The 16,786-nt window shown below is 49.1% G+C and overlaps 3 protein-coding genes across 3 annotated transcripts, besides 1 other annotated feature; 1 reads left to right on the top strand and 2 right to left on the bottom strand.

Annotated features, from left to right (window-relative positions):
* Positions 1–24: 24 nt before the first annotated feature.
* On the bottom strand, positions 25–4,461 carry ACRALDRAFT_207358 (uncharacterized protein; the record flags this gene model as incomplete). The annotated part of the gene is made up of 16 exons (XM_071022225.1): positions 25–209; positions 242–294; positions 344–1,266; positions 1,297–3,196; positions 3,256–3,277; positions 3,307–3,453; positions 3,506–3,565; positions 3,599–3,613; positions 3,684–3,766; positions 3,797–3,806; positions 3,868–3,938; positions 3,967–3,988; positions 4,024–4,062; positions 4,091–4,182; positions 4,241–4,383; positions 4,435–4,461. 16 exons carry the CDS (start codon positions 4,459–4,461, stop codon positions 25–27), a joined length of 3,792 nt encoding a protein of 1,263 aa, XP_070877184.1.
* On the top strand, positions 4,159–7,815 carry ACRALDRAFT_1061388 (uncharacterized protein). Its single transcript, XM_071016420.1, has 3 exons — positions 4,159–4,945; positions 5,011–6,509; positions 6,572–7,815. The coding sequence occupies exons 1-3, from the start codon at positions 4,463–4,465 to the stop codon at positions 7,704–7,706; spliced, it is 3,117 nt and encodes a 1,038-aa protein (XP_070877183.1). The 5' UTR covers positions 4,159–4,462; the 3' UTR covers positions 7,707–7,815.
* A 270-nt stretch (positions 7,816–8,085) lies between these two features.
* Positions 8,086–8,262: a sequence feature (Protein overlapping with rRNA (ACRALDRAFT_2100903, KAL2758162.1) was converted to a misc_feature.).
* Positions 8,263–8,481: 219 nt separating this feature from the next.
* ACRALDRAFT_1074870 (uncharacterized protein) lies at positions 8,482–9,459 on the bottom strand. Its single transcript, XM_071018293.1, has 2 exons — positions 9,270–9,459; positions 8,482–9,208 (listed from the first exon to the last, which is right to left on the bottom strand). The coding sequence occupies exons 1-2, from the start codon at positions 9,411–9,413 to the stop codon at positions 8,558–8,560; spliced, it is 795 nt and encodes a 264-aa protein (XP_070877182.1). The 5' UTR covers positions 9,414–9,459; the 3' UTR covers positions 8,482–8,557.
* Positions 9,460–16,786: the final 7,327 nt, after the last annotated feature.

Raw genomic sequence — 16,786 nt, 5'->3', positions numbered from 1 at the left:
AATTCCGGGTATAAAGAACATGGATCACCCAGTAATGGTAATAGTGGCAATAATTTGTAAAGGGGAAACAGGGTGTAAGGAATAAAATGGCGGGAAAGAAAGCACTGCTGGTGTGGAGGCTGCGGGAGACGCATACGACGTATTCTTTCCGCCCGAAGCGCGTTTAATCATGTAACATTTTTCTCTTCTTTTCATTCTCGGGGCCGGGGCTACGTGGGGTTGACAAGGGGAGGAAAAGGACAATGGGAAGGGGAATGCCGCTTCAAGGTCTCTCCACTGGACGCTGTATAGAGCCTGGGCTTAAATGCCTGACACTTCAAGATGGCCCTATTAACCCGCCCACGAGCCATGAGGGGCATTGGGATCGAACACGCGATGAAAGCCAGAGAACTCAAACCAAGCCTTGCTCATATCCTTTAGATTCAAATCCTCGTTTGAAATCTTGGAGATGGCGATACGCCATAGGCAGAACGGCCCAGGGAGGGCATATGAACCCTCGACACTCTTCGCAATCGTCCCGGCGCTGTACAATTTCCCCGTCTTTAGGTCGTACTGGAATATCATGTTCACAGGGCTGTGCGTGTACCGATGCGCCGTGTTCATGGGGTCGACAATAGTCTCACTCCCCATGTGTTGCAGCGAGATCTGCAGGCTGTTATCCGCGACCGTGGCCCCCTCGATGTAAAGCTTGACGTCCGTGAGCCGCACATCGGCATAGCCGGAGAACGGCGACTCGGTCCGCGGCGTCTCCTTGAAGCAGGGCGGGATGTTGACTATGATGGCAAACTCATCCGTGCCGGCCAACTGATCCACTTCCTCGTTCTCGCGCAGAGCGTCCACCTGGTCCGGGGTCAGATGCACCACCACCGGCAGGATATCGCCGCCGCCGCCGAACGCCGGAGCGTCATTGCCAAAGGCCTCCACGACGCTGTCGTACTGTGCCACGAGGTCGTCCCGCGCCTGCGTGAGTGCAGCCGCGAGGCCCGGTCTCGGAAAGCCGCGCTGGCGGAGCTTGGTCAGCGACGACCCCTCGTCGTCCGCGGAAAATGACCAAAACTCCATCGCCTTCTGCGCGAGGTACAGCGTCGAGAGGATCTTCCGCGTCGTGTCAAAGTAACTGCGCTCCACGGCGGCCGCCGCGGCTGGGATCTCAAAGTCGATCTCTTCCAGCTTCGCCCGGCCAAGGCTGGCGGCCGTGGCTCGGCACGAGTCGATCTTGGCTTGGGCCTGGAGCCAGAGGGTGATGCATGCGTTGTAGTGGATGACCTGGTTGTTTCAATCCAGTACCGCCTGTACGTAGTCGTCGAAGCGCTTCTGCACGTCGCGGACAGCGGCGTCGCCGAGGAGGCCGCGGTATTGGTGGATGAGGTTCATGGCGCCCTTCTCCTCGACCATGAGCTTGGTGCCTCCGGGGTCGTTCAGCGTCAGTATGGCGCCGTTGGCCTTGACCGCCTCGTCGAGTCCGTCCATGTCGGCTTTCATGGTGTAGATTTTGTCGACCATGTACTCCTTGGGTGCCTCGGCACCCGTGTCGTCTGTGACCTTGGTGGCGGCGGCGTTGAGGATACTGGCCCCTTGCACGACGGTCATGGGAAGGCCGGGAGCGAACGCCATCTGGCCCACCGCCCCAATACACTGGGAAAACGAGACTTTGAAGGCGTTCTTGATCCGATCCGCGACACCGTCCATCGCCTTGTCCAGCTTGTCGCGTTTGTCCGGGAGTCTCGCCTGTAGGAGCTTGATTCGATCGGCCGTCAAGCGAACATCTTCCCCGAGAGTCTTGATATCAGCCTCCGCATGGCTGCGGGATACATCAGCGGCTACCACGGCAAGATCGATCTGGTCCTTTCTCTTGGTCTGGTCCTTTGCGATGCTCTGGTAGTTGTTGTAGTTGTTCTCCACCCCCGTGAAGCCCACGATCATCTTGTCGAGCTGCTTGGCGTATAAATCGCGAGCGCCACGCGGAACCCAGTTCCGCGCATGGCCGAAAAAGTCGAGGCGTGTCGACAGTTGGTCTGTGTAGTGCTGGGCCAAGGCCAGACTGTTCCGAAGCGATGTGATCGAGGTCGGCTCCGACGTCTGTTCTGGCGCGGAGGACTCATCTTGGGGAGGTGAAAGCACGAAAAAAGACGGCTCATTGGCCTGGTACGCCTTGAAGAGCGCATCCCTGGGCTGGAGGCCTTGCAGGAAGCCGAGCCTGTCTATGATTGTGCTGAAGGTCTCGGTGGCCGCCAGGAGGCTCTCCTCTGTGCCTACAAAGTAGTTGTTTTCGGCATCTCTGACTGTCATGGCGACTTGGTCTGGATGGAATAGACACTCTGCGCTCTTTCGTATGTCTGCAGGCGTCATGGGGCTCCTGGTATAGGTGCCCGAAGCGCCTATGCGACCGTTGCGTCCAGCGGGGTCACCACCTGTGCCGTAGTTCCCGCCTGTGCAGGCGACAGGAAAGCTACCCGAGAATCGGAGGCTCTCCGCGTTGAGCTCGTCGAGGATGTTCTCCAACGCCGTGGCGAAGACGTCGGCGGTCATCGAGCTGTATTTCCGTCCCCATTGCTGTATGAGATCAACCAGGGACGGAGGTTGCGTTATGGACCGTGCGTGGGCAAGCCACTCTTCCACACGGCTCTGACGGTCAGACGATGTAGAAGCAGACTTGATCTGGTGCGCTCTGAGAAGGAGATTGCGGAATGTGTCGTTGAAAATGAGGGTTACGTCTCCGCCCTTGCCCCCGTCTCCGCCCTTCCCGCCCGGCGCACCGGTTGCAACGCCAGAGTAGCCTTCGCCGCCATCGCCGCCACGTGCATCAACGGTAAACGGTCTGTCTACGTCAAAGTCGCTCGTGGAGAAGCTGAAAGAGTAGCCCGGAGCGCCGTTCGCCTTGTCGTCTGTCGGCGTCTGATTCTGCCGGCCTGGGTTGCCAGCAGTCGAGATGAGTGCCTGTGAAGAAGGAACCTGAAAGGAGCTGGTGTGGAGATGGAGATTCCTGGCTTGCAATTTATCGACCGAGAGAGTGCATCCGTTGGTAAAGATGAAGGTCTCCCCGAAGTCCGTGTAGCTGGGGATGTTCAGGTCGTAGTTGGGCTCAGAGACCAGCGTCAGGGACGTTCCCGTCGTAGTAATAACTTTAGACATGCTGACGACCGAGGCTGACCGATCTACTTGGCATCCAGATGGAAAGGAAAGGTATTGAGCGATACTGGTTGAAGGAAGACCCAGGCAGACTCAACTCTTAAAAGACACAGACCGATCTGACACGTTGAGTAGTAAAGCGGGCTGGCTGAACAAGCGGTGTCACTCAACCCTCACCGGTGAGATGAATCCATGAAGAGTTATACCTTGTGGCAGCCCAAGAAGTGTAGATACAGCTTCTCGGGGATGTTGTAACAGTCAGTATCCCATCAGGCGTTGCTAGACCTCGTACCGTTGCCATCATGTACTTCGTAGCTCCCAATACTTTGGGAGTTTTCATCATCGATCACGATCGCATGCAAGAATCATGTGAAACTAAGGTCGCCGGTTGGCATTAGCTGCCTGGCCGTTGACGCAACATTCAAGTTAAAGTATGCTCATGTGGCACTGAGGCTTTTCATCCCAACACCTGTGACCTTGGGCACTATCCTTGACGGGTAATAGATATTCCGATTGGGGCAATCGGATATTCCGACTGGTTCTATGTTAGGTACAGCCGGTGACACCCGCTCGCTTGTACCGCTTGTACCTAGATACTTCCACATCTTCGTACGTACTAATTACAAGATAGCATCCGCTCAAATAACACATTCAAAATTGATCCAACAAACGATACGCTCCATTGATCGTGGCGACGATACAAAAAAATAGGTAAGTACTAGGTACATTTCTACGCACAAAAGGAGTAGTGGCGGCTGGCGTCGGCGTTGTCAGTAGAACCCCAGTCGGAATATCGATTTGTCCATGACCTCACAACATACCCTAGACCGACCACACATCTCAGAAGGGCGGGGAGTGGCTCGGCATGTCAAGCCCGTTTTACGCCTCCTGCACCTGCTGAAGCTCTCGGCTTCAGCTCTGATGAGGTGATGTCTAAAAAAGAGTTCACAGACTTTCCAACCCATCTCGCAGTCCATGGTCATGATGACGGCCAGCGTGACACTGTCGTACGTTGACGTGAAGCCAAACAGTTCGTCATGTATGGCCTGAGCCCTTTAGGCCCAGAAAAAAAGCAAGCCGCAATCCCGGACATGGAAGGGTCGTCTCATACTTCGTGCGCGCAGGGCCGTCATTTAGACTGGCCTGGCCGTTGCGGCGTAGGTTGGTGGTTACATGTATAAGGAGATGCCTGGGTAACCGAGACACATCTCTCTGCATAGCTATGCTGATGGCATCATCCCCCTGCACGAATACCTGGTGCACCAATGTCCACCTGGAGTGATCTATTCAAAACTCTCCCCGAACAATCGCATCGCGCCGGTTAATAGTCATCATGGCCACGACAGGCCTGCCCTCGATGGATTCATATCCAACCGTTGATGCCTTGGTTTCAGGGATGCAAGGCCTCCCGGGTGTTACAGAGAAGTGGGACATGGTGGTGAGCTATTCCCTCGACAGCCTCAACAGCCTCCTCGTCCAGCTCTGGAACAGTCACCACCCCACGACTGGCGGCACCATCGTGCTGGTAAGTGAAAACCAGGACGAAGACGGCGAGACGTATCACATCGAGTGGTCCCTGCGCCTGGGCTCCCCGTCCCTCAGGTTTACGTACGATGGCCGGGCGGAGCTCACCATGGGGCTCTCCGGGACCTATAAGACGGTCGAGAAGAGTGCCGACGGGAAGGAGCGGCCCACAAGGACCATCCCGGAGAATACGTACGTCCTCGTTGCGAATGTGCCGCTGGAATTCGTTCATGCCACGGGCACGGGCACGGGCACGGATGCAGCAAGCCACGTGAAACAGGCAAACCCCGAGGTAAGTGCCCGACAACAAACTGTTTGTACATCAGAACTGGCATTAACGAAAAGAGCCCATGTTAGGGTGCTCCTTACGTCTCGTTCGATGATGATCCCAATGCAGCGCTTCACGTCGTGTTCAGCTTCGACACCACAACCGAGCAGGGGGCCTCTTATAGGGTCGAGTCGATCAACAAAGACCACCCTCCGCCAACTGCCTTCTCAAGAGGGTTGGCCGGGGAGCTGGCCGCATGGATGAGCAATCCGGCCAACTTCCAGGCCATCAACTACTCTCTGGCCGTGGTCCAGAAGAAGCCCATCCCTGGCGTCATGTATCTAGTGCCTCAGAACGTTACGTTCAGCGTCTATGCCAAGCCCGCCCAGGAGAAGGTCGGATGTCTGAGCCTATACATCAAGACGCAAGACTCTGGCAATGAGCCTGGCAGGGAGAGCCGCAGATTTCAGCTCCCCAAAAAGGACCTCGTCGACACGTATCCCATCCCCGACGGCTACACCGCGAGCATTATCATCCGCCATGACCTCTTCGCCAACAAGTTTCTCAGGGACACTCTCGTGCGGTCCAAGTCGGACGACAACAACGACACCTTCCGAGAGGTGAACCTTCGAGGGGACAGTGAAGTTGGCTTTGCCCTCGACATGCGGATCAACTCCCGCGGCATGGGAAAGTTCTCCACAAAGGACTACTGGGGCGGTCTCGACGTCGACAGCATCGACTGGGACTTCGGCCGCGACCTCCTATCGCTTGTCGTCGACCCCAGGACCAACGCCGTCTGGCACTACCATTTCGAAGACCGACTTAGCTGGGAGAGGGATAGTAGGTGGTGGGGCAAGACGTACTACGACTTGAATCTCAACAAGACCGCGCCGCTGGTGGCAGAGTACAGTGACGTGGGCCTTGCCGGCAGGCTGGAGCTGACACACGGGGACTGGGTGCCGTGGGTACACGAATGGAATCCCGACATTTGGGAAAGGGCAAGAGGGGGCACAAGTGACATTCCGGACATTGTAAGAAACGGGCTGCTCAGCTTCCATCTCCCGGCCTTCCAGCAGGATCTGCAGATGCAGTACTTTGCCGCCACCAACCTGTTCGGACCAGGCAAGCACATGATTTCCGTTGCTGGCGAGGATGCCATCTGGATGCCGTACGACGTCTTGATACTCGGGCATTTGTTGGCGCCCCTCGAGTCGCCCACACCCACAACTGTTACTGCGCGCGTCGAGTCTGTGTCTGCTCGAGTGGAGAACGCCGCCGCTAGAGGGGCACCGACAAGGCCTACTACTACTGCAGGCTCGACGACCACCGACTTTGTGCTCGGCTTGTCGGCTGGTCAGCCCATCCTACAACAGACTGTCAACGCTCTCCAGACTGGCGACGAGAAGACTATCGATGATTTTCTTGCCCATTCCGGCTACGATATCACAGCGGACGGTCTTCGAGCAGCGCTACAAACCTCGCGGCCTGGACCTGGCTTTGATATCCGACATGCTGGCGGCGCGTACTCATTCCAGGAGCCGACGGATTTGAGGCCAAAGAGCATGAGCGTCGACCCAACGACAGGAAGGCATGCCATCTGTGTGCACTGTGCAGACCGCAAGTTCGCTAACTTTCTTCGCCTCGTCGCAGGGTCTACATCGGCGGCATCTACACTGGTAACTCCACAGACGACCGCGGTGTCGTGGTCTGGGACATGAGCGGCTTCCACTACGAGATTCAGTTCACCATCTCCTACGCCGACGACGACACGCCCAAGCCCACCACCTTCTCCGGCTCGCGGAGACCCTCGCACGACGGCGACAAAGACTCAGTCACTGCCGTGAGCGGAACGCAGCTCACAGACTCCCAGCCGTCCAGCTTTGTAAACGACCCACCCGCCGCCACAGCGGCATGGGTACTCGGTCTTGCCGGCGGCGGCTTCACGTTCCTGGTCTACTTCCTGGACAAGTACAGAGCGAACCGAAAGAAGAACCTGCAGAAACAGGCCGAAAACCTCCGCAATGGCTTGTCCAGGGCCGACGCCGCACTGAACGCCAAGGCCGCCGCCGCTGCCGAGGACGGGTTCAAGAAGATGAACCTCGAAGACTTCCGGGTGCAGGTCGAGGAGAAGGTGCGCGCTTCCGTCAAGACGTCCATGGATGCCAATAAGCCGGTCGACGAGGTCGGCAAGGACGCCGCGGCGGCTGCCAAGGAGCAGGTGAAGAACTTTGCGACGGAGTACCTAAAGTCCAACATCACGAGCGACTTGGGCCGGTTCAAGAACGTACTGGGGAAATTCATCGTCGACCGCGCCGTAGGGACAGCCATTGCGCAGGCTGTCGATGCGAGGTCTGGCAGATTCAATGCGGACGGGTCGTACATGGTTGCGATCACCGGAGCCGAGATTGCGCGATACACGGTAGAAGCCAAGGAGGCTGCCGCGAGAACAGTTACGGATGACTTGGCAAGGGTGAAGATGGCCGCGACGGAAGAGTTTGAGAAGCTGCGGCGGAAAAAGGAAGCACGGGATGATTATGTGGAGGAAAAGAAGAAGGAGGGCGTGATGGAAGACGACCTGAAGAAAAACGACGCGCAATACCGATCTCTTGCTGACGAGATTGCAAGGCAGGAGGATGTCTTCATGGAGGCTGAAAAAGCGGTGGAGACGCGCCAAAACGAGTCAGATAAGGTAGGGGAGGAAAAGAAGGAGGCGGTCGAGGAAGAAAAACGTGCGAGAGAACATGCCGACAAGGTCGCCGAGGAGACTTTCAAGGGGAAGCCATGATAATTTGGGTCTAGGTAGGCGTGCGATGATGCGTGATTCGGGTTTGTAGGAAACATAACGATTAGAATGTCCTAGTGTACTCAGCTCAATGTCAACGTCGTTCAGCCACATCCAACGTGTTCTCGAGGACAGCAGCTATAAGCCTGCAGGGCCAATGCCAGTTGAAGGATAAGATACTTGTCCCTTGGAGGGAAAGCCTCTAAGGGAGATGACAGCGGAACGCTTATGCTTTACCTATGACAACTGGCGAGCAACTGTTAGCTACGAAGCAAGACACCCCGTCGCTCTCCTATAGATAAGCCAGTAAGGGCTGGACCAGCGAATACCCGGTGTTATATTATATATTTTTGTTTTTGAGTTTCTTTTTCTTTGCCTCTCATTAAGAGCCCTTATAAGAGCTTCCCTTACTAAGTACCGTTACATACGACCATACCCACTGGAAAGCTCGGGATCCCGTCCGCTCTCCCATAGATAAGCCAGTGAGGGCCGGATTAGTAGTTGGGTCGGTGACGACCAGCGAATACCCGGTGTTGTATGTTTTTGGTCTTTTTGGTCGACTTTTTTTTAGTCTATTGAATAAGGGCTTCTCCTGCAATGCACGATTGAGAAATTGTATACTAGGTAATTAGTCACTTGAAAGCTGGGGATCACGTCTAGTCCCCTTGTATAACAAGCCAGATGGTAAGGCAAAACGTGGCGAACGGCTTTAACCTCACTGTTCAGTATTAGGATGGCCGTCTCGTAGGTTTTTTACCTAGATAGGTCTAAGCCTTTTGCGAAATATGGGTAAAAGTTGTTAGGAAAGTAATCAACTGCAGCGAAATCACGACAACGACAACGACAATGGTAGCTTATTTGTCTATAGCTATCAAGCCGCTATCCCAGAGGTCGTACTGGGTATCCTCGTAGCGCTGAGTGAGCCCCTTCACTGTAGAGTCGACGTGAAGCGAGACTATCTCTGGAGTCAGACCCACGTTTACTCTTTCCAGGTCCACAGCCATGATCTTGTCGCCGACGACATGATAGTTGTCGAGCTTATTATCGTCTTGCGAAATGCCAAAGGGAGCCAGGGCGTCTAGAGCCTGGCGGAGCATACGCCGGAAGTCGGCCACTTCCAGCAACCCCCCCTCGGCCGTGGCCAGACACGCCCCGCCAATATCTGACAATAAAAGGGCTCGCTTATTTTCATACTTGAGTTCACCAAAACACCTGGGAATAACGACGTCCTGTAAAGAGCGTAGTTTCGTATACGTCGCCTTCTCCATCTCAAACTCCTCGTCCCAGCCTTCCTTCTGCTGCTTTAGGACGAGTCGCGGCGGGAGCGTCCATTCTGGAAAGCACGACTCGAGCCAGATTTGGGCTGGCGATGGAAGGACATTGACAAGAGACTCGATGAGCTGCTGCACTAAGGAGGGCTGGATGTAGAGCCGGAGGACGTTTTGGTGGACACTATCGGCCGGGCTAGCGGTTGCGTAAATAATGCGCGTCCTGAAACGAAAGCGCTGTCCGAGTCAGTTTTCTGTACACGTCGATACCACGCCGGCAGGAGAAGGGCATGCATACAGTTGGATGGGAAGGGTACGTTGGTTTGCAAAAGTGAGGTCCTAGTTTTAGAGGACCCGGGGGACGGCGTAGTGGAGGCCGAGGGGGCACTATGAACGTGTTCGGGTCGCGCAAGATATCCAGTGACAGAGGTGTTCTAGCCATTGCGGGTGATGTTGGGCCAGATTGATAAGAATCAAAGTTCCGCTATAATAACTATAGCGTACGTTGTATGCAGCTAGGCCTGCCGAGACGTTATTTTACCATAGAAAAATGGGTCGTTTATAAGTACGGTACGAACAAGATAACGTACCCCACTTTTTACAGGCTCGATACTAAAATATACGGCGCCGTAAATCTTCCCCTTATTTTAAGGGCGTATATACTAACTTCGGAGTGTTGTAAACAGCGTATAACTTAATTGCGTAAAATAAGCGATCGATCTGTTGATTTAATTGACTCTGTGAAAATCTCTGATCGTAGTGCTAAATTCCTGCCCTTATTCCTATAGCAGATCCACTCCCACTTTCGGGCCCGGAATAACCCGCTCCGGGCCTGCTTTAGGCTAGCCTATACGACACACCCCCCTAACTAAATAACTATATAATAGTTACTTAGTTAACGTTATTCATAGGCGTCTTCTATCGATATATCTCCTTCTATAACGTCCACGTAGCTCCTATCGAACTTCTCTTCTAGCTCTTCCAGGTGCTCCGGTAAGATCTCCTCTAGCTTATTTATATAGAGACGTCCCTGTATATCCATCACTCCTATATATTTCCTAAAGCTTATAAACTTTTCCCTAGACAGGACCTTCGTTAATCTATTAGCGATTATATCGGCGCTTATAACGTAACTAACTTTAATCCTTCTACTCTACTACGCCTCTTATAACTAATAGTTATATATATTCATATACCGTAATTATATATTTAATTAAGCGATCTCCGCTGTTAGTAGGCGTATTATTTAGCTATTATCGTATCGTATTTATAATCGTGGATCGTCGTTAAAAGTCATACCCATCGCCTCTAATAGCCTCTTCGTGAATATCCCTTCCTTCGCACCTTATATAAGTAAGAGCAGCTCTGCCTTTATTATTAACGTTATTACCGTTACTTACTTATTAGCTCGCTAGGCTATTATGCCTCTAAATAGGCGTATTATAAATACCTAACTACTCTTACGGTTAATTAAGTTATCTATAAAGGACGTGTCGGTAAACACCTTAATAGAGTCGTTACCACCTAGTTCCAGGGCGTAGGTTTATATAGCTAATAGATATCGGATTAAATAGTCGGCTACTTTATAATACTAACGGCTCGGATTTATATTAAATCTATAGAGTCGGGATACTATAAAGGCGATATCGGGGCGTGTAATTACTACGGCGTATAGCACGGATCCTATCTTTTATTAATAGCTTTTAACGGTAGTGGATTTCCTAGCGTACGGTAGTAGCTCTACCGGCTTTATAGGACTTATAGGTTTATAGTTAGATACTATTAATAATAGATATCCTACCTTAATAATATAATCGCGTTATAATAACTATATCTTTTTCGAGGGACGATCCTGGATAACCTTAATCCTAAGGAACCACTATAGTGGCTGCCCGCCTTATAGGGCATAGTGCTCTTATATGCTTATAATAGCCTATTCTATCTCTTCCCTAGAGTCTTCCTTAAAGCCGATCACGATATTATCTATATAAAAGAATAGGATTAGCCTACGGCGTATAAAGCAATAAGGCTCTTACGGCACTATCTTAAACCCGTCTCTTTTTAGCACTTCTATAATATACTTTTGCTATAGTAATAAAGACTCCCGTAGCCTATATAACGCCTTCTTTAGTAGTAGTAGTTAACCCGGCACCGCGGTCCTTAGCGGGAACCGTATATATATATCGTGGGGTAAAGGGGCGTGTATAAAGGCGTTAACGATATTATACTATATTAAGGATAGGTCGAAGCGAGCGGCGATCGCTATTAACGATCTAAATAAGGGATTAGCGAGCGTGGCTATATATATATCTTTTAACGAGTCCTGATACTATTAATCTCCGCGGACCACTAATCTAGCCTTATACTTTTATAGAAAGCCGTGCTTATTAAACTTATAGGTTATTACCTATATATAGCTAAGCACTTAATACCCCTTCGCCCTATCTTTCGGCACCGTAATCCATAAGTCTATCACTTTATAACTCTTTAAGTGATCCCTTTAGGCTTATCGGAACAGGATTTTATATAGGTGGTCTTTAAGGTCTTATTAATTTCTTAGAGGGGCCGGTAGTTACTTATAGTGTATTTTATAGTGGGGTCTTTTAAGTGCCTTTTTAATTTTTAACTTTATTAGCGGCTTACTATTTAAATTACGGACTAATAGGGTATATCTTCCTGCGTTAAAAGCAGAGATCTAGACTCGGTTATTACTATAGCTTCGAAATTTAGCTCCCCCCTACTTTATAGGCATATAGCCTATAAAAGCAGCCGCTATAAGCCCTGCCTAAGAAGGGGTTTCTGGTGGAGTTAGAAGGTGACTGTCCGGGCGTTAGTAATTAATCGTAGCCGTGGAAGAGTCTTTTTCTAGCTCCGGCTTCGTAGGCTCTATAAGCTCCTCTTACCGTTCCGGCCTCTTAGGCTCTATAAACGGTTCCACCCCCCGAGCCTTAAGGCCGGTAGGCGTAGCCCTTAGGAGAGGTTCGTTAACCTCGCTACCCGACTAGAGAATAGGCTCGAAGTGTGCTATTATAAACGTATCGGCTACCTTATCGGCTGCCTTAACTTACGGTTCGCTTTATTTAATTATATACGACTCTAATAGGCGGATCTGATTAATAATATCCGCTAGCTACTCTTCCGTTAATTAACGTAAATCGTCCTTTAGGGTCTCGAGTCTGCTATTAAAATACTCTTATTCGTTAAAGGTGACGTTATATATACGGATAATCCTGTTCCTTTGAAGGCCAGGCACCTAGATACGGTATATATTAGTTAAATCGTAGCCTATAAGGTAGCCGATATAGGCCCGCGGCGCTAGCCGGTTTTAAAGCTTTCTAGACCTTATTAAAGCTGCTCTGGTTATAGGAAAAGCTTTATAACTAAAGGCCCGAAGGTGCCCTAGCTACGGCTTACGTTAATAAATAACTTCGAACGGGGTCTTCTAGCTAAGGCGTTATTTAGGCGTTCTGTTTTATACGTAAGCGGTAATCAGAACGGCTTTAACCTATAGGAAATCGGGTAATCGGGAGTGTATTCGTATAGCTTATACCTTCTCCACGATAATAGCCCTAGATCTTTTGGCACCACTATTCTATACGGGAGTCTCTGCTAAAGAGGACTCTAACTGGATACTAAAACCCTTGACCACGTCCTGTATTTCGAGCGATTATATTAGTTTATTATTATACTTATAGACCCGTACCTGCCGGTTAAATTAACTCTGAACTTATCGGGTATATTAGTTAATAACTATATAGATTTCTGAAGCCCTTTTTAACGTTATAATATAGTAGGCTATAAAACCGCTATATCGATCCGTGAAGAATATAATCCGTATATATCTATTAGCGGTTAGTAGGAAGTCCATGAAATCGATCGCTTACCTCTCGCCGGCGTAGCTTAGAGCTATACGGGTCCTCCGGCTAATCTAATAGCCTATCTTTAATTAGGCGTAGGCGTTATACTCCACCGTTCCTGGCCCCTTTAGTTTAACGCCCTGTGACTGCTCTTCTAGTTGTTTTATTATATTAGGGCTAGCGTGCCCTAACCGTAGATGCTATAGATTACCGTCGGCTTGGCTGGCTACTCTCTTAATCGGTTTTTAGATTAGTAGATTTATCGCTGGAAGAGTAGCTAGGGCGTTAGTGACTAGAAAGAGCTTTATAACGGTTTAATCGTAGTGGATACTTAGCTTATAAAGGATTAATTGGTTATAGCGGCGTATATAGTTATTCGGTGGCTCTTAATCCTACTAGTAACCGTTCTGCCGTATTTTCTTATTAGAGACTAGGTTATAGATAAAATCTTCGTAGTAGGCTATATCTTTTAATCGGAACTTTATCGGGCCGGCCGTTCCTTTTATTATAATAATAACGTCTCTGTATCCTTAAATCGGCACCGTTATAGTGCCGGCGATTATAATATTATCGGGACGGGCCGGTCTATAATCCGTAAATCTGCTTCTATTATAGAAAACATAGGATATAGTACCTGAGTCTAATATAGCGGACTATCGTAATAGATATATAGCTACTAAGAGGGCGGCCGGCGGAGCTTCTAGCCGGCGTGGCTTATAACGGACGGTATTTAGCGCCTTGCCTTACGTAGCTCCTATAAGCTTTTCTAGCTTCGCGGTCCTTTTAAAGAAGACTTTGTTATTATTGCCGGCGGCTCTGGTAGCCGTATATAGTCACGCCTCCTTAAAGACTTCGTTGTTATTATCGCTATTACCGCCGCCGCCGCTACCTTCGTTATTATTATCGGTCACTTTATATTTAGTGGCGGCGGTAGCGGCGGTCCTCTTTTTTTTATTCCGGGACCTAATCTTCTCTATAGCGTGCTATAGATCCCGGTCTATCCTAAGGGACTTCTCTATAAGCCTCCTGATAGGGTCGTTGGCTTAAAAACCCTCCGGCGCTGACTCCGGGAATAGTATTTAGCAGCCCTATAGATCGTGGCCGCGCCGGTAGCACGCGGGGCACTTATCCTTATAGAAAAGTGATTACCGACGTTTAGAGCTTATATAGTTAGTTAATTTGCTTTTAGGGTAGCCGGTACGGCCCCGCTAGGCTCCGGTCCGGTTAGCCCTCCTAGTCCGTTACGGCTCTTTATTATCGCCTTTACCTAGGTTTAGGGCCGGGAAGGCTGCTATTCTATGGCTTCGAGTAGGCGGCACGTTTAGTTATTCCGCCGCCTTCTTCCTTTCCGCGATAAGGGCTATTACCGTTACTGTTATAAGGTCTAGCGTTACTTCCTTTATATCCACCTAGTTACCTAGGGCAGGTCTTATAGCGTTAAAGAAATCGTTGATCTAAATCTCCTAGGGCTTATTATATATCCTAACGTTATAATAGTCCTAAAGCCGGTCCTGCTAATCGTCCAGCTAGGCGCCCACCTTCCGAGGGTTAGTGGGCGGCTTATTCTTATATATATTGTAGTTCCTTTAGGAGTCTTTTATGCGGGTCGCGATATAGGGTGCGGCGTCGGCTTACACTGCTACGTAGATCTTTTCCGGGGTCGTGCCCTTTATTAGGGCCTTCCGTCTCTTCGCGGCGATAGACTCTTCTACCCACTTAAGTATACCGTTAATACCCTTCTAATAGGTCTCGTAGTCTTTACGATCTTTTTTATATCTGCGGTAGTCTTCGGTATAGGCGGCCTTGCCTATAGCCGTTAGCTTAAATATATTTAAGGGTTAGCCGTTAGCGTTAGCGATAGACGCGTAGGAAGTAAATTCGGGACGGGTAGCTTATAGCGGCCTAGGCGCTGGATTATCAGGGCGTAGGAAGTCCTAGACTCCGTTACTACGGGCCCTGACTTTATAGAGGCGCTCCCATAGCTCCTAGTCTTTATGGCTTATATAAATAGTCGTATTAGAGGTTATGGTTATAGCTATAGGCAGCTCGGCGTAAATAGCTTTAAAAGGTTATCGAGTAAAAATAAGACTTTTAATTATTGTAAATAGCGTATAACTTAATTACGTAAAATAAGCGATTGATCTGTTGATTTAATTGACTCTGTGAAAATCTCTGATCGTAGTGCTAAATTCCTGCCCTTATTCCTATAGCAGATCCACTCCCACTTTCGGGCCCGGAATAACCCGCTCCGGGCCTGCTTTAGGCCAGCCTATACGACACAGAGTACCGGTAACCCGCTATTATAAACAGCGTATAACTCAATTACGTAAAAATAAGCGATCGATCTATTGATTTAATTGACTTTATAGAAATCTCTGATCGTAGTGCTAAATTCCTGCCCTTATTCCTATAGCAGATCCACTCCTACTTTCGGGCCCGGAATAACCCGCTCCGGACCTACTTTAGGCTAGCCTATATAACACACCCCCCTAACTAAATAACTATATAATAATTGCTTAGTTAACGTTATTTATAGATATCTTTTATCGATATATCTCCTTCTATAACGTCCACGTAGCTTTTATCGAACTTCTTTTCTAGCTCCTCTAGGTGCTCCGGTAAGATCTCCTCTAGCTTATTTATATAGAAACGTCCCTGTATATCCATTACTCTTACCTATTTCCTAAAGCTTATAAACTTTTCCCTAGATAGGACCTTCGTTAATCTATTAGCGATTATATCGGCGCTTATAACGTAACTGACTTTGATCCTTTTGCTTTACTACGCCTCTTATAGCTAATAGTTATATATATTTATATACCGTAATCTTATATTTAATTAAGCGATCTCCGCCGTTAATAAGCGTATCGTTTAGCTATTATCGTATCGTATTTATAATTATGGATCGTCGTTAAACGTTATACCTATCGCCTCTAATAGCCTTTTCGTGAATATCCTTTTCTTCGCACCTTATACTAGCGAGAGCAGCTCTGCTTCTGTTATAGATATCGTCACCGTTGCTTACTTATTAGCTCGCTAGGCTACTATGCCTCTAAACAGGCGTATTATAAACGCCTAGCTACTCTTATAATTAATTAAATTATCCGTAAAGGACGCGTCGGTAAACACCTAAATAGAGTCGCTACTACCTAATTCTAAGGCGTAGGTTTACGTGGCTAATAGATATCGGATTAAATAATCGGCTACCTCGTGATACTAACGGCTCGGGTTTATATTAAATCCATAGAGTCAAGATACTATAAAGGCGATATCTAGTCGTGTAATTACTACGGCGTATAGTATAGATCCTATTTTTTATTAATAGCTTTTAACGGTGGTGGACTTCTTAGCGTACGGTAATAGCTCTGCCGGCTTTATTAGACTTATAGGTTTATAGTTAGATGCCGTTAATAATAGATATCCTACCTTCACGATATAATCGCGTTATAATAACTATATCTTCCTTAAGGAACGGTCCCGAATAACCTCGATCCTAAGGAACCACTATAGTGGCTACCCGCCTTATAGGGCGTAATGCTCTTATAAGCTTACGATAACCTATTCTATCTCTTCCCTAAAGTCTTCCTTAAAGGCGATCACGATATTATCTATATAGAAGAACAGGATTAACCCACGGCGTATAAAGTAATAGGGCTTTTACGGCACTATCTTAAACCCGTCTCTTTTTAGCACTTCTATAATATACTTTTGCTATAGTAATAGAGACTCCCGTAGCCTGTATAGCGCCTTCTTTAGTAGTAGTAATTAACCCGGCACCGTGGTCCTAGGCGGGAACCGTATATATATATCGTGGGGTAAAGGGGCGTGCACGAAGGCGTTAACGATATTATACTATATTAAGGATAAGTCGAAGCGAGCGGCGATCGCTATTAACGATCTAAAAAAGCGACCGGTAAGCGTGGCTATATATATATCTTTTAATAAGTCCTAATACTAT

This window comes from Sodiomyces alcalophilus, assembly GCF_042370955.1.
Source record: "Sodiomyces alcalophilus JCM 7366 unplaced genomic scaffold ACRALscaffold_2, whole genome shotgun sequence".
Lineage (NCBI taxonomy): Eukaryota > Fungi > Ascomycota > Sordariomycetes > Glomerellales > Plectosphaerellaceae > Sodiomyces > Sodiomyces alcalophilus.
The sequence above is the reverse complement of the archived record's forward strand: the minus strand, read 5'-3'. Positions and strand labels throughout refer to the sequence as shown.